The sequence below is a fragment of the Pomacea canaliculata genome, linkage group LG3 (genome assembly GCF_003073045.1).
Source record: "Pomacea canaliculata isolate SZHN2017 linkage group LG3, ASM307304v1, whole genome shotgun sequence".
Taxonomy (NCBI): domain Eukaryota; kingdom Metazoa; phylum Mollusca; class Gastropoda; order Architaenioglossa; family Ampullariidae; genus Pomacea; species Pomacea canaliculata.
In genome coordinates, this window is record NC_037592.1 from 29,902,689 (window position 1) to 29,927,080 (window position 24,392).

The window sequence follows — 24,392 nt, forward strand, 5'->3', positions numbered from 1 at the left end:
CTGATATTTTATGACAATAAAGAAAGATTTCAGCCATTAACATCAATGTGATTTCTTGAATTCTTTTTAATAGCGGAGTGTTGACATCATGTTTAAAAGAGAAACAAACCAAAGTGAAAAAGTCTGGTCAGGACCTGCTTTGATTTGTGTCATTTTTGTAGAGTAAATATATAAGTATATCTGATAACTGCTTTGGAGGAACACTACCAGGCAGAAAACAGGTATTCTCTTAATATTTATTCAGACCTGAGGATATTGCTTTATTTTATTTTACACCAGGGATTCGCTGCTACTGCTTTATAACTACTGCCCTAGGGGGGAAATAATATCCGTAGGAGGGACATTACAATGTAACTACAAAGACAAGTCGCTTGCCCTTGACTTCCCCAGGTTGTCCCGGGCAACGACTTGCCCTCGATTCAAAGCTGTGTTGTGAAAGGTGTCGTGTATTCGTACCTCACCAGCTCTCGGTGGTGATAAAAACACGTGTAGCAGTTGTGTACTGTATAATAATGCATGCCACAGCTTTCTTTAAATTTCTGCTTGAAAGCATGATATTAAAGTGGGGACTGGAGGGAAACTCGGTTCCTACTAGACAGGTAGAGGTAATCTGATGACCCAATGTGATGACCCGATCTCATACACGGACCAAAAGGGTGGATCCGAGCTTGTCGTCCTATCCTTCCTTTTTGTCAAAGTAAATAGTTCAGTTTGTTTAGTTTGACAAGAGGAGAGATTTGCTGATAAGTATGTCAGGTGGTGTAGGCTGCACACAAGTGCACGTGTTTTCTGCAGCTGTGGTCGCTTGGAACTGTTCCAGCTCAAGAAACTGGACTGGGGGATGGACTGGTGGGAGGGCGAGGTTATCTTGCCGTTAGCTTCACACCCGTAAACACCAGCTATCGAGGCAGTCCGTTCCTATGTTGTTAATGTTCATAAGGCTAGAAAATCTGTCGGTGTGTGGTTGTGTGTGTGTTAGGCGAAGGGTGAAGGGTAGAATAGAGAGAAGGAGGATGAATATGGTGCGGGGGGGGGAGAAGAGTGATAGTTGTCAATGCAAGGCAATCGTTAGCAATAATTAAAAACAAAAAGTTTACTTACCACAGGCACGGCAGACATGGCAAGGAAAAGAACGACAACTGAAGCTGGTAGTCCGGACATCTGGCAGATAAAAGCAAAGCAGGAGAGAGAGAGTGAGAGAGAGGAGAGAGCACACAGCGAAACGGTGAAAACTCCCCGAGAACTTTCCGCCCCTTCTTCACCGGAGAGCGGCGTTACTACAACTGTTGGCAACCATGCTAGACGCCACGGAGTTATTCGGACTGTGCGCCGTGCGTAGACGGGTGAGAAAGTCCAGGGGCAGCGTATTTGTCAACCAATGGCTGAAGAGCGATTTCTCACGTGACCCGGTCCGGCGCAGTCAAAACACTAGGAATGAGTGAGAGGGGGAGAGAGAGAGGAAGTTGATGACAGACTGCAGCAGACCGCCACCAGCACCTACACCTCCCCCTCCCCGACCGCCTAACCGCCAGTTCCTCTTTCATACCTCCCACCCGTCTTCCACCCACGAATGCTCTCAACTGTACCCACCGCCAACTGACGCGTGCCTGCTATCAATGAAGACTTTAACTTCTCGCCTTCTCTCCTAGATGGTAGGGTATGTGAGATGGCGCACAGATCCATTCATTATACTCTTTTTTTTTCCGAGCTACTGCCGTACATCGTGCTTGTTTATTCCTGGTATAGAGTCAGTGTCTGACGTGCAAGCCTCCTTCCCTAGCTCCCCTTTCCCCTCTCTCGTTATTTTTTTAAATGTTGTCGAGTAATTGCATCATACATATGTTAAGTTCACAAACACATACACATGCTCGAACATAGTATTTGCAAGTTTACAGGTGTCTAATCCACCATCCGCAGTATCACTTCCATCATATATATATCTCCATATCTGATATAATTTACAGGGTTCAAACCCCAGCATTTAGTGGTGCTGCCAGTCGGGACTCGTCTATTGTTCGCGCCCAGCGTTTCCAGCAAACAACCTCTCAAGATAGGTAGGTAGGTATGCTGAGGCTGTCAACATTCTACAATACAAAGGCGAGCTTTCAGCCAAACACACCGCTAGGCGGCTTTGATTCCGTACACCTGGCCGGCGCATGCAAAAGGTGTGTACTGCGCAGATCACCTCAGAGAGAATTCTGTCAACCTGACACACGTCAGACCCAAACCTACACGTGACTCACGATCAGGATCGAGCTCTTGAAAATTTTATGTCAGCTTAAAGGTCAGCCTTACTTTCCTGTCTGTCTGCTCTCTTTTATCACCACCACTCTCTCTTTCTGACTGTCCGTCCTGTTGTATGTCTACATTGTCGTCACTGCTGTTTATACGATTTATTAATGCTTTTTTGGGTCTGTTATGTTGTTCAGAGGATAAATGATTGTGAAATTTTTACGTGTTTAGCGCCCACGTACTCGTAAAGGACACTACTGCGCTCCCTGCCTGGCGAGAAACTTTCTACAATACAGTATTATTGTCAACACACTAAAGTATTTGCCCACTATCCCCATCCCCCCTCCCCCCAAAAAAAAAAAAAAAAAGAAAAAAAATCCTACTCCTGCTCATAATTTAAAGCTCAGCACCGTTTTATTTGCTAGTACGTATTTACAGACAAAAATCTATCAATCACTTGTTATGAAAACATTTTCTAAAACTAATTTTGCTCTGATAGTGCAAAGAATACTAGCAATTAAGGTAACTGGCTCCTGAAAATTTTCAGTAAAGGAACAATTTTACTCAGAGATAATGACCCTTTTAATGCAGGTATAGTAATACACTCAAATATTATGTTTAGTAAACTTTCAAATTTTTTTCTCCCTTTATTTTAGTATTTATAACAAGTAGCTGGTTTTTATTTTTTTAAATTCAAGCAAATATTGCACTCATGTGTTGATTGTGATTCTCAGTTTTCGCAATGAACTGATAGGGAGTGGCTGGAGTTATCCTTAACGAGCAAGATTGAAGTTTGCAAACTTTCTAACAGACCAAAAAGTCTCGCTGATCCTCGCGAATCGTCATGTGGATCGGTGGGATCCGGTATCTCGCCGAAAACATTGCAGGAAACCCTGATTTAATAATCTCTGTCGAAGAAGTGTAGAAGGGAACCTCCCAAGAACATCGGGCCTGCCACGTAGTTAATTATTGCGTTCACGTCATCGGTTCCATTACCTTATCGCGGAAACTTCCTGCACAACAGAAAATGATGCAACGTTGGCAAGGGCGACCATAAACTAGGGGAAATAACTCGGAGGATAATTTTAAAATGAAACTTTTAAACGTGGGCGGATGCCTAGCATAATTTAATAAATTATTTAATAATTATTGTACATTATTATTACTCCCCATCTAGGAGCTTTCAGCAGTGCGCTGTTGCTGTAGACACCATCAAGACAAGAAATTTTCAGAGCTAGATGAAGCTGCAAAGTCTTGAAAACACTTCCGGAAGACATTTTGCATCCCTACACTTGTAGCTGTCAGTCACAAGACTTTAGCACTGTGTAAATTCCGCTAGCACGCTGGATATATTATTTATGAAAGTCATGCCAACTTGGGAACTTCTAGACAAATAATCGTTTGCTCACACCGGGACGACCTGCGCGAGTGAGCCAGACGGCCGTGATATTTTCTCCGGTTGTCGCAAGGAATATATTTCATGTTTTGCAGCCTCCTCCGCCCACATATGAGCAGGAGAAAAACATAAAAAAATTGCTTACTGATGGTAGCGTACATGAAGATGTCTGAGGAGGAGTGCACCAGTTTGATGTTTTCGCCATCTGAGCTGTTCTCCAGATGAAGAGCTGCGACAGTCAAGGTCAGATTAAGAACCGAGTTTATGAACGACGACATAAACTTCCGGCAACGGCGTTTTTCAAACATGACTTATATAAAAACATGTTATTTGGCTAGATTTATTTTAGGAATTTTAGCAATGTTTCAAATATAATTAGTGCTTTAATACCATTCATTGTCTCTATTTCTTTTACAAATTAGCCACACCACCACTTTCGTCGTCGTCGTCGTCATCATCCTCCTCCTCGTCATCATCATCATCATCATCATCCACTTTCTCTGTGCCTGTGTGTTTATGTTTGCTGGTTTTTGGGGAGGGAGGGGTATTATATATATATATGTGTGTGTGAGAGGAGAGCAAACTCCTGTTACAGAATGTGAACTGAAACTAAAAATTAACATCTTGCACGTCACTGAGATTAAAACAGAGTGTCGGTTGTAAAATCTTTCTTAAAAAAACGACATAAATCTTCATGACGTTGAAATGTATATCAGGTTCAAGTTCCTGAGAGATATTTACCTTTTCGCAGAAGATAACTTTATATATATAAGGAAGTAGAGATAGACATGGTGCGTGGGTGTGTTCCTACATGTAAGCATGCGTGAAATTAGTCTTTTGTAAATGATAAATAATGAAAACATTGTAAACGAGAACTAATCATAACTTAAGGATTTTTTTTTTATTAAATCACAAAGTACTATCTCCTTTTATATCTGTGTGGTTTTTTTTCTCTCTCTCTCTGTCTTCCTCTCTCCCTTTTACACACACACGTGCCGCCTGTGACCTCTTCTCTGTTCCATAGCACTCACTCCTCATCTGCAGTTAATGTCTGAAAGGTCAACTCTGTTCCATCCTCGCGGCATCTGCCGCCGGTTCCAGACTCTTCCCGACCCAATTTATACAGACCGCACATCAAACGCGGGCATTAAGTGTCCAGGCCACACTAACAGGACATTATCAGTCCTGTGTGTGACAGACCTGTCAGCAGTCAGGCTAGTTGGATGAGTAACACGAGGAGCGAGGTCTGCAACAACAAATTCCTTTTTAGGAGCCTGGGAGGTGTTGTAGGGTGGGATGCTTGAACCTACCACCTCCACCTGCTTTGGCTCCGTTGGTCGGCTGTGTATTTTGTGTATTTTGTGATTTGAGATTGACTGTCAATTCAAAAATAGCAAAAATATTGCCATTTGTATAAAATAACGGTCATTGCAGAAATTGTTATTGGGTGTATTACGAACTTTTATTTTAGAAAGGATTCGTGAAATTTCTGGACTCTTTACTTGTATTCTATTTGCGCCGTGGTCTCTGTGAAATATACTTATTATTACCTGGCCATCGGAGTGAGTAAAAGGGAAATGTATTCTTCTGGACACTAGTCATTGCTAGATTCCCAGTGTTGTTATCTAGCAATGTCATTCACAGGGAGGTTACATCAAGACGTTAACCTCTCACAGCTGTTTATGTCTCACATCATAATTGTAAACAAAAATGTATCGACTTATGGAGCTACAACATTCTACTGAAAATTTCAAGAGGATGTAAGCAAATGAGGTTATTTTAAAGGACTACTGGGAAGCAACATTTTTAATACTTTTACCCCAAATAGGGCAACATACCTACCCCTTCCGTTCTCAAGCTACACGCTTACAAAAAAAAAAAAAAAAAAACATGAACAGAACATGAACGGTATGACCTCATAAATGTTGATGCTTTGGGTCTGTCATGATGAGTAATTACCACTCAAATCTCGCTGTTCCTAAAGCAACAAAAGTTTTGATACAAGAAAGAGAGCGTTGTTCACCTTTCATATTTCAGAGGTCACTTATGAGTGGGTATGCTACTTCAGAATTTTCTGAACCTGCCAAAGAAAATTTATCTGTACAGCATCTCTATGACAATCTATGATTATGACAGGAAATGTAAGGTAAATAAACTTGGTTGATTAAACATTGCCGCTAGTCCAACAAGTAGAAAGCCACCTTCGTCTTCTTTGACCAAAGGAAGGCCCAGTGGTGGGATACCAGGGACTCGCGTATCTTGGGTCTCATGGTATAAGTAATGATGGCGAGGAAAAGTAGAAGGCCAGAGAGGAGAAGATAAATTAGATGTTAGAGACGATGTTAGGAGTGATGATAAGCAGAGTCCAAATTGAGTTATTAGTGTGTGCGTGTGTGTGTAAGAGAGAGAGAGACAGGGAGGAAGAGAGAAAAAAAAAAACAAGGAAGAGTACACACGAAAAGGACAGATACAAACTTAAACAAGAGAGACACGGACATGTAGGAAGATTCAATATAAAAAGAAGATAAAAGGAATACAGCAAATCATAATTATATACTAGATTTTTTATTTCCTCTTATTGTCCCTCGTATGTTCTTTAATTTTAATATTTGTTTATTGTAATGCTTATCCTAAATTCTCCCACTGAATCATAAATAAATACTTTCTTGTGTCTAAAAAAATAATTCAATAAGTAAATAATAAACAAATGAGGAGAGGGAACAGATAGAAAGGAGAAAAATGAGAGAAAGTGAGAGAGAGAGACTATTGACCCAAGACACTCTTGGTTTGGTGATAATTTCTGGCTCCGTCCGCCCATGGCGTTGGTCACTCGGTGTCCCTCCGGATCAAAGCGCCAGACAAAAGGCATGCTAGGCGTGCCCCCCACGTCCGGTGCAAATCTGATTGAAATCACCTGACACTTCTTCTTCCGGAGTGGCCAGCACACAGGTACACTAAGCGCGCACACTCACGGGCGGGTCAGCAAACCCGCGAACAAACAGGCAAACAGAACGGCGACGCCAGGAGGAAAGCACCGATAAAACACGATCTTCATTCCCACCTCTCCTGTCTTTTGTGGCTGTTGATGATGTTTAACGATCTTTAATTAGTTAGTCGTTCCACAGATTTTACATTTTTTCGCAATTAAGTGTATGCATGCGTGCAGGCTTGTGTGCGCGGGAATCGTTCGTGTGTCTAGGGTGCAGATATCACACATTTACACTGCAGTTATTCATTCTCTTATTGCACCATTCCTGCTATTTTCCATGAAAAGATTCCAAATTTCTGTCAGTTCTATTTACAAGTCTGGCAAACTCAAGAGCGTGCACGCTGATTCTTGTCTGAGTCGCCTTCTCCATAGAAACCTTCATGCAGTATTTAGTTTTGTTTTCCCCTCGATCCTTTCTTCTTGTTTTTCTTCTCGTCTTTCTTTCTTTCCTGGTTTAGAAGCGCAATCCAAGCATCTTTACAGCTTCCACCTACACTCACCAGTGTTTGGACAGTGGGAGTTATGGGGTTAACATCCTCAGCATCGTCGGCTGAATGGCACTCAGCAGACACTGGCTAACAAATTGCTGGGCATCAGAACAATGCTGTGACCTGTTGTCAGCAAGGGTCACGACAGGTGGGCGGGTGGAAGGGTTACACTTGCTTTGCAGAGAATTTCTCGGGCGTCTGGCCAGGTATTTGCAGCTTCGAGACTAAGAAGATTTGCAGACCCAGCAAATTGACCCTGTCTTCACATGACATGCGCAAACCTTTTGTTCTTCTCCGATTCAGAATGCCTCTCTTTCTCTCTCTCCCCTGTGTGTGTGTGTCCGTATGTTGAATAGTACTAGATCTGTTACATACAGCCACGCACAAGCACTCACGCACACAGAGACAGAGAAGAGAGCAGTGGAAAAGGAAAAATATAAAAACAAGAAAAAAAAAACAACCAATCAAGAGACAATCAGTAGAAAGACATCTCAACGGGTGGACAGATAAACGGACAGACAGATTGCATGTGTCAACATCGTCAGCACCGCCTTATCCAAGAGCGATTTGCGCAGGTCTCAATCCCCGGGGGAAAGGAAAACAGAGGAAAACAACAAGAGGCAAGCTCCCATTTCAACATTTATCACCCGCCCTATTGTCTTACTGAGCACCGTGACACCGAGTGTTTGTCCTTTATCAACAGCTGCCGTCTGTGAAACGGAAAGATTTCTGTCAGTGCAACTGTGGCTTCGGTCGTCTGTTTAAGGTTATTTGTACACATCTATTTGCTGCCTTAGCCTTCTCTCTTTTCGTGTGTGCACGTGGGAGAGAGTGTTTAAATTAGTAATCTACTCAGTGATCTCTCATTTTTGTTCTTCTTTTCTTCTGCTGTCTGTCTGAGCACAACTAGCATTAATCCACATTCACTAAAAACACAGTAACATCCGACAACCCACACTTTAATTCCTCAACATCTTGTAATAATTAAATATTTCCATGACATACAATGTATAACACAGTACACAAAGGTTTATTGCTTTATAACATCACTCATGCTCACAGAACGACTGGTGGTGGTGAAGGGGAGGGGACGGGAGAGGAGGGGAGGGGAAGATCGGAATTTGTTTATTTCTATTTGAATCTTTACCTGGATAAATCGATTTTATCTGGACATCTATATTAATCTATTCGCTCTCAGCAACACGCCAACATATCTAATCCTAGCATCTACCTGGAAGTTTTTGTTTATTTCCAGCGACAAAGCGTCAGTTCTTCCGTCTTGATGTTTCCGAGCAGCAGGTAAGTGTTTGTCATTGCTGAACATGAACGATGGAGCACGCTATGCCATCATACATTCTAGAAAGATAACAATTTCACTGCGGCTTCGATTTCACATAGAAAATAAAAATATAAGGGAAAAATCTGTTTTCTACAAAATTGAAAGTAGTGCCTGGCGTCGAACTGTGCAGGCAGCAAAGTCCCTGGACTTGTTGATTATCAAATATTTTTATTAAAGATGTCGGACAGCCTTCTTGGACTGCTGGGTTTTACAGCTTCAAAGCGATTAAATCAGTGAAAAGATGCGTCATTCTGAAGTGTGAAATATGGAAAACACTGTTTTTAGAACTGCTACAAGGATGTACCGAGGTGTCAACGCCAGTCGTAAAATAGACATAATTTGACAAACTGTCTGCGTATACTGCATCTTTGAAAATGTTGCCAGAAAAATAATAATGTTCCCATTCTTTTTTTTAACAAAGAAGGCGGATAAACAAATTTGCTCGAGGAGAGTCTGTGTTTGCTCGTTAAGAACGATACTGCACAGTTCACAGCCTACCTTTCTTCTGGAGACAAAAAACAACAGTTAACTTGCCTGGAATCAAAATTAATATATTATTAAAATATAATATATTATGTGATAGCGAAATATCTCAAATAGTGAAACGATTTTTCATCTGATTAAAGCTAGTAAAAACTGTAGAATTAAGATATTCATTGACCCATTATATCATGTTAAACCTAATTATACTTATTCTATTGAAGTTTTTCAATAAAACGAATCCAGGAAAAGAAATGTCAATTGTATTCAAATAAAAAGTAAAACTACAGAAAAAAATGTGCCGAAATAAACAAGAAGAAAGCCGCATATTGTGGCGTTGTGTAAAAAAAAAATAATCAGAATGACGACAGGAGAAGTAACTCTTAACTTTTTTATGCATCGTTTATACCATGTATTATGATCCTTCTTAGAAAGTTTCGCTAGGACGTTGTTCTCTAAAATTAAGAAAACTGAATATTTTTTGTGGACACGACACATGAAATAGTCGACAAATATAAATGCTTAAAACAACAGAGCAAAACATGAAAGACATGTATGGACTGGATCCCAACCCGAGTGTGAACATCATAAAGTATCGAATGCTTTGTCAAAGTCCTGTCGACTGATGTTCCGCGTCATCGTCATCGTCATCTGTTGGTCTGTCGGTGAGTTCTGTCTCAACAATGACCAATCATTGCTGGTCACTCATCAACAGAACTTATGGTCAGCTTGTCTCTTTTGAGGGCATTTTCACATGCACTCGCACGCACATACAAATACACACACATACACACACTCGGGCAAACCCCGGGGCTAACACAGAACGACAAACAATAACTACAAGAAGGATCCAGCGAGTACAAGCAGACTCCTATTTTATAATACTAATAATATTTACACCATTTACATCATTTTAACTCTTATGAAGATTTTTATTTTATTTGTATTCATACTTAAAGGTAGATGTTAAGTGTAAGAATATACACTTGGTGTCTTTATTTTCTCACAAATTTAAAAACCTTTCATATCATGTACAAAAAACATAACGAAGGCTTCAACGGAGTTCTGTTCAGTTCCCAATACATATAAAAATAGAATAATTACAGCTTCCAAATATTACACCGGCGTATTCCAATTTTGTCTCTAATTTGTTTCATCGGCATTTGTGCTGACAAATATCCATGGATTCAAAATTGTTTTCGTTACCACCGCAGCCTCCGTATACAAAGGACGTGCACTCTTCAATGGAAGGGTCGAAGTAGAACCGGGGTAGATACATTTGACAAGGACCGACAACTTTAGGTAAGAAGCAGATATGTGGAAGACCTTCTGTAGGTATGGTTCCTGGAAGCATGAATGCGAGTAACAATTGTTATATTATGCTTCTTTACTCTTCTTTCTTTTACCTTTTTCAGTTCTTTCAGTCACGCGTTTTAAATCATTTTCCTGTTTGTCCTTTTCTTCTCTCGTTTTTTGTTTTTGTTTTGTTTGAAGATTACAAGCAAATCTATTTTCGGCAACAATCGAGATACAGAACTTACAATTACAATTTAGTTTATTGTTTGTAAGCCTAGGTTTAAACAAACTGTCGAAAGACTATAAGAACTATTATGTAACTGTTTGTTCATTTGTGTCATCCATCCATCCATCGGGTATCGGAAACCTCCTGTTATGTAAGTTACAATAAAATAAATCGAGACTGTTAATGCCCTGCCCTGCTATTAAACCCACTAGATCCCGCTATTAGAAACTGGAATCGATTTCTGAATAAACATGATGAGTGAACAGATAAAAACAAACTCTACGTTATCAGAATATTCGTTATCTGAATTTTCTGGAAAGAGGTACATCCCAAGTACCAAGGTTGACTTCTCTATGAAGAGGTGAATGTCCTACTTACTTGGAGATGTGTCTGTGAGCCTGTGACTGGTAATACCCTTTATCTCCGACCTGCCACCCCTCAGACCCATGGGTAAAAGACTCGGCGGCATGACTGTGAAAAGCAAAACAATCACATTAATAAAATGTCAAATAAAAACGTAGATATAAATAAAATTACAATGTTGTTCTCTTTTTGTCGTTAATTAATTTTTTATTCAGTTGTTCTTTGTGTTACTTGATGTACTAGCTACCTGAATAATAGCATGCATGCATATACATAAAATATACATAAAAGAAATATATATATATATAATGTATTCATTCGCTCATACATAGATAACAACATAGAAACCAAGCCAGCCAAGCAGGGAGGCAAATACTTAGATTTATAGACTTACTGCCTGACGAACCAAGAGACACTGCACTCGCATCATCGCCTTTAAGTGGCAAACTAAGTGATGGAACACATGGCGTTTCACTTCCTTGAGCGAAATGTTATTACAAGCTGTTAGCGTTTCGGGAGCACCGAGAATGATTTACAACATCAAAAATTTAAGGAACCATGCAGCAGCCAAGAAAATTTTTTATATACTTTTTTTTTTTGTGTGCTCTCGTATCAAGGGAACAAACCCAGTGGCACTACAGCAACATATGGAACAGAGCTGAGAAAAGAGTTAACACCCTTTACTGCTGTCAAAAAAGTTCCCAATTTTTGTGTTTGTCAGACAACTTTATAACCATAAGTATTTAGATAAAATTATGTTATGTAAAAGTGTTATATTTGGTATTAGCAGAAATGGGAATGTTGACAAAGCTTTGAAAGTCTTTATTCTTCTAGCAAAATTGTTCATTTATGTATGCAGATTCCTAAAGGCCATACCAACTGAGGATAAGTTTATGCTTTTTCTGAAGTCAAGATATACTGTGCAACAATATGTGGCATCTGTTAACAGCACACAAATATCTTTTCAGAAACAATCGTTCCCATTTAACAATGTCTTTTAAATAACAGTATTATTTGTAAAACCAGAATGAGGACTTATAAAGCAACTGAGGGCGGCTTCCAGATAATCGCCATACACAACAGATGTTAAAATCTGATTTGATTTGTGTAAGTTGAACCGATCTTTCTGTGGCACCTGCATTTTCACTGCACAGGTTATGAGTAAATGGCAGGTTAATGAAAAAATTGCTTATATTGCAGCAGTTGGATTGCTTTGTTATTTTCTTATGTGTATGTCATGTTGTTTTTGTATATGTATACTACTTAATACTGAATTATTCTATGTATGTTTGTGTGTGTTACATGTATGCATTGTGGAATAAAAAAATAATGATTTTGAAGAAATGTTAAACTGTGCACAAAACGACGTTGCCACAATGTTTTCCTTAAATGAATATTATACATAAATAGAAAATAGATTTATCAGTCTTTTTAAGGAAATGTTTTGTCTTTATAAAAACATAAACTGACTACATCACATTCATTTATGATGGTACTTACACACTCTCTCACAAGTATTAAATTAAAAATCTGCACACATCCACTCAAAGTTGGAAAATAGATAATAAAATCTAAAATTATTTTTTTTAAATTTACTTTGGCATCTAGGCATATCCATCGGCTCCCAAGCGACGACGTTTTTGAAAGGATCTGGAACTCGTAGACACGTGATGTGATCTTGGCCACTCAGAGTATAGCCAGGGTCACAGAAGATGTGTACAGAGGCATCAAGACTGTAGTTGCTGCCCTGGAGTGGCCATGTGCGGGTGGTTTTGGTGGAGGGCAGGAGGGTGTGGTTTCTTGTATTCTGTAGACAGGGTGTGTTTTGTCCTCCACCGCATCCTTCAGAGGACGTATTTCAACGAGGCTTGGATTCCTGGCTGCGGAAATGTCAAGGGGAAATCAACAATTGAGGAATAAACTAAAAAGAAAAATAAACAACATACATGTATATATTTCATGGATCGATTGACTTCTGTCAAAGTGTTCTGTGAAGCAAAGAAACAATAAAAAAAAATCTTTTTTTAGGTCGCCGGGGAATAAGTTGTTAGAGACCACACTTTTCTCTGGGCCAGCTTTTTGGGAGGGTGGTCTATCCCGCTCTTCTCGCTACCTTATTTTCAGATTGTTTGAGATAATCGTTTCCACTGCTCTGTTACCTACATTCTTCATAAAGTTTGTTGTTTAATTCTGCAGTAACAGCAATTGCTCTAACGACTACCCAACCTTAACCAAAAAACAGTTACCGATTTTTGAAGTAAACCTACAGTTGCTCCGACAACGCTGTCAGTAAACAGTTACTTTTTTGGTAAACCCAGAGTATAGTACATTAATGGATTTGACATAAACACATTTTGGTGGGATGTAATCGATCAACAATGCTAAAAAATATAGACAAAACCAATTTTATTCGAGTGGCCCGCTGGTCCGACAGGTTTTTGATGATGAAAAAAGATAATATAAATAAGACGCTCAGCTCACAGTCTTGCTGAGCAAAGCTGTGCGGTAGGGTAGCTAAAAGAATAGGGTGGCCAGAGGGGTAGATCGAGCGATTGCCCCACTCACGTTCGCACGAGTACTTCTCTTCTGGCGACCAGATGCCGCCGCTGCTGCAGAAGGTGCAGGCGATGCACGTGAGCTCGCTGGGGCCCGTCAGGACGTAACCTTCTTCACACAGCACGTGCACTCTCGCTCCTTCGCGGAAGTCGCTTCCAGCGATGAAGCCATTGTCAGGTGGAGAGGGGGACATGCACTGTGTACTCTCCTGGATGCCAGACGGCTCTGTACAGAGATAATAAACAACCTGCTTGTGAGGGGATCACAGAGTCAGCAAAAGGTTCCTTACCAGCGTATACAGGCGATATCATGTACATACTCGCACGCACACCACACGCATGCGAAGTTTTTTTTTTACCGCACACGCCCTCACACACACACACATATTCTCAAACACACACATACACAAAGAAGTTACTATTAGAAGGAATGGCTGAGTGTATATCATTCATTGTAAAGAAATGCATGATACACAGGAAGGATAATTTGATCAGGATGATCGTGGTAGGATTACTTACAGTTGTAAATGTTTGTTTAAAACCAGTAAAACATGCTCCTCTGTGTGTGTATAAGAGAGAGAGAAGGCGGGAGATAGCATAAAGAAAAATGGAGAAAGAGAGGCTTGTAAGATAGATGAGCGTTGGCGGAAAGGCGAGATGGTCAGGAGATGAGGACAGGTAGGAAAAAAAGATGGAGCATGATTTGAAAGGTGAGCGACGGAGATGGAAAGAGAGAGGTTTTTTGAGAACTTATACTGTGACCATTGTTCGCAAAATATATTTGAGAACATTCTCATCACACGATAAGCTTCATTCTAGCAAGCTCGCTGTTCGCAAACCTATCTCAGACAGCACCTCCTGTCACCCGCATTCACAACGTCCGGATGGTGCAGGGTGCCTCGTGTACCAGGTACCGACTCGGTCCATCTCGGAACGGTACCAAATATTTGACAAGGCTTAGACCTGTCGCGGCCGCCACGACGGTGTGTAAGGAGGAGAAGTATACCGGGTGGCAGAAATTTACAGCGTAAATACATATACGAGCCGGGTGCTACCATCACACCTCACCAAAGGTTTTCGGAAGGCTGTGGAGACTACAAAGGATAACGATTAGGGTTGCCTTACTTCCGTAACTGAATGCCGCTCGGCCCTCCACAAATAAGACTGAAGGCTGAACTAGAAGTACGGAGGAAGAATTGTTCACTTGCCAGCCTCTACTTAAATTACTTGACAAGTATCATACTGCTGCTGAGTGTAAGTGTGCGTGTTTCAAATCACGTAAATCACGTAAATCACGTGAAGGAAATGTGCTATGGGGGTATGAAAAACGTCAAAAGTCTAACTAATAAAACATAATAATAACTAGTAACACCAGGCAGCTGTGTACATAGCTTCCGGTTTAGTCACATTCATTGTGAGACTAACGGAGAACTTTGCAAGAGGCTAACGTTGGTTTCGGCAGACAGCAATCCACTTATATACACGTCCGTGGTGTGTGCTCCTGTGAGTTTATGCGTGTAAGCACCTTCCTCCCACATTTGTTTATGGAATAATGCAGTCTACAACTGATCAATTATTATTCTTATGCAGTTTTAACAAAAACTACGTTGCTACCAAGACAATCTGATAATATTTATGGGATTATAGCAACTACGATGTCACATTCATCCCGTCTGATATGTGTGGGAAAAAAATAGGATTTATCACAGGCCAGTTTATATCTGAATCTAATGACAGATATTTTTTAGGCAAAATTTAAAATCCACGACAAAACTTTCACTCAGACCATCACAAACAAAACTAGCCGAGGTTGATACACCTCGAGAGAACCGCTCATTTATTTCACTCATTGCCCCTCAAAGCTCCTTACTATTAAAAAAAAAAATCACTGTCGCTGGTAAAAATATCCACAATATAAATGCCTGGGTAAAAAAAAAAAAAAAAACCCACTAACATTTAATGATAAATTTAACATCGGGCGTAATCTGTGTACATTAGTGTATCAGACAACGCACCGCTGTCCCGCCAGTCACTGTCAGATGCGCGCGCATCCTGCCACGCCCAGCGCTCGGGTTGTGACGAGCAGAGCCGAGCGCTCGCGAACGAGCAAGCGAACGCTTATCGTGTGGGGGAAGCTGGGGCAGGAGGCTGGTGGTGGGGATGCGAGTGGCTCCGTGCCGCCAAGTGTCTGGTACGCACCGCGATAAGACGAGCAGCGATAGCGCGACAGAGATCAAGCAATTAACGCGAACGCAGAGCTCACTGTTTTCGGTTCGCCACCTCTCTCCGCGAGTTCAGCCTGGATTTCCGATGTCAGCAGCGCTTACTTACCTCGTAATCAAGTGAAAACTGAGGCGGGAAGGCAAGGGAGGTCGCACGAACCTGAATCCTCTTTCTCCCCCGGACATTTTTTTTTTTATTATTGGCATGAATTCTTTTTTTTTTTTCCTCTCTCTCTCTCTGTCGGAAATCTGTGTACGATTGATCACATTACAAAACAAACCAAGAATAAAGATAACCGAAGCAAAGCAAACGAAAAACCAGTCAAACAAAATCACTCCTCCCCAATTTTCCAAAAAAATAAGGAGTAAGCAACCTAAATGTCCTAGCTAAGTGTCAATAAAGAAGGCTGCAGATAAATGGGTAAAGTAATAAACAGATACACACACATGTCAACAAATTTGTAAATAGGTGTAAAAAAGAAGGAACTGGAATACAGTTAATACTGAAGCATCCATCTTACCCACACCCCAGTCCTTTTGAAAAATCTGAATGAAAAGTATTTCAACTGTCTCGACCTGGGATCTCTCCAGTCAGGGGCCACCCTAGGCTCGTGGCGGCCCTGGTCAGAGAAAGAATCGGTGGCCGCTTCACCGCCAATGTCAATAAAGGCAAGTGGCGGCCCACCATATATTTCAATACGGCAGAACGTTATGATACTACATACAGCTTGCTGCTCCGACTCCAGCAACATTAATATCAAGAAACACAATCATTTTCGGCCATATTCCATTCAGTTGCGTCTTTATTTTCTCTTCCTGTTATATATTCAATATATATTGGCGTGGCGGCCCCTAGCAATTGGTGGCCCCGTGCAAGTGCATAGTTTGCACATGCATAAGGCCGCTACTGCTCCAGTGCACAAATATTTCAGATATAATGCAATAATGCACAGTCTGAAATTTTTAACTATTTATTCGGACTGGCAGACACGCAGTGGTATGGACGGTTGGGGCGAACGCAAGGAACGACTGACAGAATGTAGACTACACTGACTGACCAAGGGCCGGTCATAATACCGACGTCACAAGGGAACTCATGCCGGTCATGTAGACTTTACATATGCGTGTCATCACACTCAAGCTGTTCCTGTCTACGTCACCATCAGTCGTTGACCCAATGATATTAATTACGGATCAAGACACTAGATGGATTGAGCGTCGACACCCACATGTACTTCAGAAACTGGCTGCGTCTAACTGAAGCACATCAAAGTAAACAGGAAATAGCTTATCTTGCAACAAGTTCATAGGCGACCATGTCCCCTTACTAATGCTTGTTTTCGTCACTCTGGTATATTATGAAGTTAAAGACATTTGTTTTTAAGTGTTCGGCGCGGAGTTAAAACATAGCCGACGAAGTGTGTTTCCATGTAAAGCAGCGTCTTATCTGTTTGCTGTAAACAAATGCACGACATCCCCACGCAACCACTTAGTTATGTTTAGTTTGTTAAATACGTCCACGATAACTTTTTCCATCCACTCGTTCACACTGCTCACGCGTGAGCATCTGTGTGCGTGTGTGTGTGTTAGAGAGAGAGAGACAGAAACAGAGACAGTGAAAGACTGAGTGCATAGGTGTTTTCATACCTGTCAATAAAAAAATCTGAATAATTCCCAGTGTTATAGTTAATAGATACGTATATGCATACACACGCACGAACACGCAGATTCGTGTACATGTGCATGAGAGAAACAAATATTCTCTCTCTCTCTCTCTTTCTTTCATCCTTACACACATGGACAAGCACGCAAACGTATACACACCCTATATTTTGTCTGTTTTATATAGGTACATCTCTGTGAACTCTATAAACACAAGCTGACCGACAAACACTTTTCGTTTTTGATTATAGCTGACTTCAACTCCTGGTACATGATTTCTAAGATATAAAGGTTATCTGAAGATACGCCAGGGACCATTCTAGCTGGTTGATAACATCTGTTCTTATCTGACACTTGAGCGATGCGAGCTTTTGATTCAGTTTCGCTAACACGAACATTGCAGTATATCTTTTCTTCACAGTAAATATTCATCAGTGATGATGCCTCGGTAGTCTTGGCGATTCATCATAGTGCATAAATCCCCCGTTATAGTCCCTTAATAACTTCTCTTACCGAGAGAAGAATCTGTGTATGTACGCGTGTGTGTGTGTGTAGTTTGGGTGACCGAGTGGAGAATGGGGGAGTAGGTCAGCGACTGAATGTAAGTGATGAAATAGTGTATAGAGGGTAACCTTTCTACGTCATCGTTTGGTCACCCATGAATGCATTCCAAACACAACAACAACAACATTAATTATTAAATAGTATCACTCCTTTTTCGGTTTTTAAAACTATACATAAATAAAATGTAAGTGTTTAAGTGTCTAAATATATACAGATGTGTCCACATTTTATATCGTAGACATTATAATGTCAAATTTTCCATTTACAAAAGTAATGTCGGCAGAATTTATTAAAATTTATTATGAAACATACTTTACTGTGACGGTAATCGCTAATGATCTTAATTACTTCCCCTCGACTATTACTTGTGTAAAATGTCTCTTGGATTTTAAGATGACTGTTGGCGCCATCTTTATCATTAACTTCGGCGAGACTGGAAATAAACGAGGCGGTGCGTCTGAGCACATAAAAAACCCAATTTAAGTCTTAAAATTCTGCCTTTGATTTCAGACGTATGTTAACCTACCTGCAACATCCCCTAAATCTTCGTCGCGCCATGGGTTTTCTGCCCCTTCCTCAGCATCTTGTGCACGGATGATCTGCGCGCTCCGGTCTTCTAGACTCACCTCCTCCACATCCTGCTTCGGCACCTGTCTGGCTTCCTCGAGAACTGCCTCCCTCTTGTCGTCGGCCAAGATGCAGAGCGAAGAAAAACACAGCAAAGACACACACAGAAATGTGGTCCCAGCGCTCAGCATCGTGGTTCGATGAGGCGAAGATAAAATGATGTATGGCTTCGCTCGAGAGATAGCGCTCGACGGCGGTAAGCAGGCGACAAAGAGCGCCAAGCGCATGCACTCTCGCCCAGTCGGCAAATTATCACACTGTATCGCATTTGCGCCTCGACGGGACGTTCCAGACGTTGAACGTTGAAGACTGATTAAAACTGAGCCTGAGCCTTGCACGACTAATGACAGGCATGTTTGTAATGATAACTGATCCCGTGAGAGAAAATTTGCTGTTCGTACCACGTCGTTGTGATAGCGACTGTAACCGACGATAATAATGTATGCGGTTTTTTTATTGAATGACTAACAAGTATTTGTATTTCATCCTCCTTCACCAAGACTAACTTCTACATGGGAGTGTGTAGGGGGAAGTGGTGGCTGGCTGGGGTGGCCAGGGGCTGCTTAAAGCGTACTGTACCGGTGAGGCAGCCGCGAGCGTGCCAGTGTGTGAAGGTCACGTGACCTCTGCGACTGCCCCCGCCATCTCGTGCGAGTTCGACCTAAGCTGTGACGTCGCCGTATCCTGTAAGTTTTGTGAATGTATATGCAGGTGTGTTCAGGGGCGGTGTAAGCTAAAAAGATTCAAGAAAAACGAGGAGCTTTCTCCATTTTCCTGTCTCCACAGTGTGTGCTTTATTCGTATGACCAGTCACAAGGGATTTAATTAGAATCAACAATTATAAGAGCAAAATAAAGGTGATTAAACATATTTGGTTCGAGAAGTGTACTAGATAACAAGCCAACCGTTAGAACCCCCTCCCCGCCTAAAAAAAGTCTTCAAACTGAATTTTCAAAAAAATTGTCGAAAATTAGACTTCCTTTCGTAAAGACACATCTAGTTGGGTAGTTTATGTAGGCTCTTAGAGAACGCAGTCTATCAAACTTTAATGTCACCTTTCTTCTGAGTCAAAATCGGCTTCATCGCTGTATTTTATTCAGTGCCATTGTATTTTCTGTCAGTGCAGAAAAATGAGTAACTTTTCTGCTGTTGAAGAACTGGGCATGCTGTCATGAACGTTCGCTTGACCTGCACGTGAGTTACGGAAGTGTTATCTGTCAAGAGAATCAAGTTCGAGTCTTCATATCATGCATCCGCACACGAAAAAAAAAAAAAAACAACATTCTACAGTATTATTGATTCTGAGTACGTTATATATGCTTATCACGTTTCCTCGACATCACAAATAGCAAGAATTATACAGTTCGTAAGTACAGCGCTGAATAGGTTTAGCCGGGGTTAGTTTCTGCCACTAATGCTACCAGTTGTCATCTTTAAGTCTATCCTAATATATGACTCAAACTTTATTTGCATCATACATGGTATTCATAATGGCTCTATCCTATAGGTTGCCAGACCGAGCTCAGTTCGAGTTCAAATTTTATATGGTCGGGGTAAAGGGAGAGGTAGACAGGGGCAACTTTCGGCCTACACAAGACGTATGAAAATGTAATTTGTCTTGCGCAAGTGATGCAATCTTTCATGTCTAAAGCTGTTTTTTCAGATTTTATATATTTAAGATGTTGTATATATATATAAAGATAATTTCTTTAGTGGTGTTTGTCATCTGAAGGATTTGTTTTAGACATTTATTCTTGGCGTTATCGACTATTCTCACGTATTTTCGAGTTACTCGTGCTCACAGCAGTTACACGTGTGATTTGTGTGATATCGAGATGAACTTGCAGAAATGTTGAATTATAGAAATTAGATGCTTGAATGAAAGTATCGGGGTATTGAACAGTACACGCATCGAGTAAAAGCTAATCGAGCAAAAGGGGAGTGGGGCGTGGATAAGTTGCGTGCCAGTAATAATTATTATTTGCCTTAGCAAAACTGATCGAATGGATCTCCACACGTGAATATTTTACCAGGCCTGGACCTATAATTTCAACCGATAAAATAAGAACTAAATATCCCTATCACCTGGTTCATTAAATGCACATAACACGTTCTGCAAACTTTCCGTTGGCGTAAGCCATATTCCTGCCAAATTAAATGAGTCGTAAAAACGGTAGATATCTGTAGAGAGAACCCTCCCGCTCACCACAAACACACATCGCCACACTTCCTTTTATTTCTAACGGATAGCTTTACTAAAAAGTAAAAGCAGACTGTGACTGCGAGTAGAGGTCGACGGCAAAAATGGCATACACTCTGTTCTGTCGTCTGCTTACCCCAGGCGGCCACTAATTTTAACCGATGCAAACCCTACAATATTCCTATCATCCAGTTCATTAAAAGACTTTCATTAACAAAACTCACACACACACATACACATTATGATCGACCTATGATATACTAACATTACTTTATACAAAAGTTCTTCGTTTCGTTATACGAACAGCGGCTGAAAAGCAGCTTGTAGCTTTGTTTTAACTCTGAATTTCCTCTTCCGGTTTTGACTTGGCTCGTCTGCTTTTCGGCATGTGAGTATATCTATTTAGAAAAAGTAAAAATCCTGCATTTCTTTGTCTCATTATACAATAATAATTTTTATTTATATTCATTTTAAATACATACCTGCTTGTTCCAGGGCGACTTCTAAGGTTACATTCAAGATAACGCTGACATCAGACCCTAAACTACCGTATAAAGTGTGAGTACAAATGTAAAGTGTATCGTCACCATATGCCAGGTCATTTATATATTTAAATACATAATTATTTTAAAACTTGCTGTACTCAACAAAAAGGAAAAAAGACCAAACTAGAAATCATAAATAAAAGACCTGCATTACTCTCTCTTGTAAGAAATGAGTGACATATTTTGTATTTTGTTTTGCTTAGGTTGAGTGTACCTGAACAGACCCCATTTACAGCAGTCTTAAAATTCGCAGCAGAAGAGGTAATAAATTATTTTTTGAAGTATGTAAATAATGCTGATATTTTCAATCAGTATTCACTAGAACACATTGTCTGATCAATCAGGCTGAAGCTGATTTTATAGATAAAGCTGGAATATATAGGTGGGGTTTTTTTTTTATCAACAAGAAATGTTAAAAAAAAATCCTATTAATAAATTGTTTATAATAAAAGTGGATCTTAATATTATTTCATGAAAAATATATGGATGTTAGAGAATCAGTATCAGTATTGATGGGATTACAAAAAAAAAAAAAATAGTTTAATCTGTGTCACTGCTTAATCCCAAACTAGTTTTTTTTTAATTGACATTCATGTAAATGACTATAGATAAATAAATAGCTTAGTTCACAATACCAGTGCTTTGTAGTCAAAGTTAAAGATTTAAAAATTTCAAAACTTGTTGATACAGTTTAAAGTTCCACCAGCAACAAGTGCTATCATCACCAATGATGGAATAGGAATCAACCCTGCACAAACTGCTGGTATGCTTGAGGGTTTATTTCCTTTTTTTTTTCGATGACAGCAGTAACTTTTAGTATTTTACTAAATAAATTTTATTTTAAAATATCTTCTGGGACTTGAAAAATGTTAAACATTACTAAAAAAAACCACCAGCTAAAAGGATCGGACAAAGCTGTGACATTGGAGAGTGTGGATAAATATTAAATATATGCATATGTATACCTACAAATGCACACTTGTGCATATGCAGATGCACACACACTTTCTATTATTCTGAAAAGCATTACGACTGCTGCTATAAGTAAAGTCAAAGATCAGTTTCGCATCAACTGCATTTTATTTGTATATAAGTTGATGTTAGGAAATATAGGGGAGAGCACCATCTCAGGGGGTATAACAGGCAAGTCTTTGAACCTGTATTACATCTGACATTTTCAGGACCCTATCAGGCAATTTTTTGTATGTTTCAGGCAATGTGTTCCTGAAGCATGGGTCTGAATTGAGATTAATACCAAGGGATCGAGTAGGATTGCAACGTAGAAAATAGATGTTGATCAGCATCTACTTTTTCGGATTTTTATTACAGGACGCTTCATTTGTGGTGCCACAATTCATTGCATTAATGGGGACAATTTAATACCCAGCTTGGAGCTCCCCATCAGTTTCCTGTGTCCTAGGACTGTATTACTGTTGAAGGTGGCAGCAAGTAGGAACTGGTAGTTTTGGATACAGCCTAAAAGCAGTGTTTTTATCTGATAATAACCTGGAATCTAAAAGAATAGTACCACTGTAAAGAAAGGTTAGACAATGAGCATCATAATGATTGATATCTTGGATGTCCATTGCCATGTATTGTGATTAGGTAAACAGACTAGCCATGTCATTTTATTTGGTGTTAAGTATGACTTAAATCATGCAAATTATTATTTTTAAGGTCCAGATAGAAATCTTGAAATTTGTGCTTTATCAGATACTGAAGTTAAAGATGTTAAGGACACACATGCATGCACAAATATGTTGATGAATTGATAAATTACACATGACCACCTGGCACTCTCCATCACACACACATGCACACCATCACCACTAGCACACATTGTAGACTAGTTAGTACTTTGGGAATTAGCCTACTGAAGATCTCTTCAGGAATATTCAGCTTCCTTTCTGGCACACACTGCATTTACAGTGGTTTTTGGGACTGTTTGAGCGCTGATAAGCCTGAGTGCCGAGCACTTTCGGCTCAGGCATCCACCAATAGCTATTTTGTATTATTCATAGTATTTATAGTATGGCATGTGTACAAAAACAAGTTTGTTTTGGGATATCTGTTTTCCATTTATCCACACCTCTAATAATATATGGATCACTTTCATTATTTCAGACCTTGGTTTGGTACCACTTTTACATCAGCTGCTTTAATAGTGTCATTTTGTTTTAATATTACTGATATCATTAACTTAACTATGTCATACTTAATGGCTAATTCAGGTGTATGTCACTGTCATACTTGATTTTTTTTTAATTTGTTTGATTTAAAAAATTTAATTGCTGTGTTGTTTTCCCATCTTTCCTTCACTGTTAGCACTAAAATGTTTCTTGGGTGTCATGATGACCATGGAAGGTACACACACACACATGTATACTTTTTAAAAATAAAAAAACCTATAAGATCATAAATGTAGCATCACTACTTGAAAACAGTCTGCAAAGAGACAGTTTCCCGTTTCATCCTGAACCGTCATTCGTCATGAAGTAAACTTGGGTGTCTCATACAGGATGATCAGGTGCCAAGCAAGTGGTCAAGCATCAAAACAGAATTTTCTCAAAAGTATTAGTCAAAGGATTGAAATGTTTGAGGACAGAACAGTTGGGGTGCCAAGGTACCATTTGTTTTCCTGAGAGATTTCAGCTTATCATGTATGCTTGAAATGTTGCTCCAATGTTCACTGGAGAGGTATCTATTACAAAAATTAAAATCTAAAATAATTTGATTCTCGCCATCTTCAATATTGAAACCTTTTTTTCATGATTATTAAAATTTCTGTTTGTCAGATAATGGTAGTTCTGTCACAATTCTTACAAATTCATGTTATTACATTAATGGAGGAAGAAGCATGGACGAGTCAAACATGTTCTTATTAAAGCATTCTTCTTCTTGTTCCTTTTCGCGCCCAGTGTTTGTTGTGTGGTGGATTACTTTCCATGTTTTCACCGTATGACTCAGTGAGGGACTGTGATACTGATATGCAATATTCAACAGTATACCATGATGTTAAATGTACCATTCTGTAAAATGACAGAAATATAAAATTATAAATTCAAAATGCTGGCCTGTATTTTTCCAGTATACTTCTCTTGTTAACATGTGTAAAAGCACAAGCAGTCAATTATGACCTTGCTTTCAAGATTAAAATGATTGAACACATGTACTTGCGCAGTTTTTATCAAACTTTTAATGACGTGTA

The 24,392-nt window shown here is 39.9% G+C and overlaps 3 protein-coding genes across 4 annotated transcripts in view; 1 reads left to right on the plus strand and 2 right to left on the minus strand.

Annotated features, from left to right (window-relative positions):
* Positions 1 to 1,606, minus strand: part of LOC112559995 (protein jagged-1-like) — a 45,562-nt gene extending 43,956 nt beyond the window's left edge. Inside the window, exon 1 of the mRNA XM_025231532.1 lies at positions 1,102 to 1,606. The gene's annotated coding sequence lies outside the window, so the exon portion shown is untranslated. The remainder of the gene's footprint in view (positions 1 to 1,101) is intronic.
* Positions 1,607 to 12,425: 10,819 nt separating this feature from the next.
* Positions 12,426 to 18,808, minus strand: LOC112560399. 2 transcript variants are annotated; one of them, XM_025232239.1, is made up of 3 exons: positions 18,339 to 18,808; positions 13,375 to 13,590; positions 12,426 to 12,685 (listed from the first exon to the last, which is right to left on the minus strand). In XM_025232239.1, exons 1-3 carry the CDS (start codon positions 18,664 to 18,666, stop codon positions 12,654 to 12,656), a joined length of 576 nt encoding a protein of 191 aa, XP_025088024.1. In that variant the 5' UTR covers positions 18,667 to 18,808; the 3' UTR covers positions 12,426 to 12,653. The 2 variants fall into 2 exon arrangements, with proteins under 2 accessions (XP_025088024.1, XP_025088023.1); XM_025232238.1 differs by having other exon boundaries at positions 12,426 to 12,689.
* Positions 18,809 to 21,003: 2,195 nt separating this feature from the next.
* LOC112560928 (ubiquitin-fold modifier 1) lies at positions 21,004 to 24,093 on the plus strand. The gene is made up of 5 exons (XM_025233052.1): positions 21,004 to 21,027; positions 21,135 to 21,197; positions 21,388 to 21,445; positions 21,875 to 21,947; positions 22,398 to 24,093. Coding segments are annotated over exons 1-5 (273 nt in total). The 5' UTR covers positions 21,004 to 21,025; the 3' UTR covers positions 22,475 to 24,093.
* Positions 24,094 to 24,392: the final 299 nt, after the last annotated feature.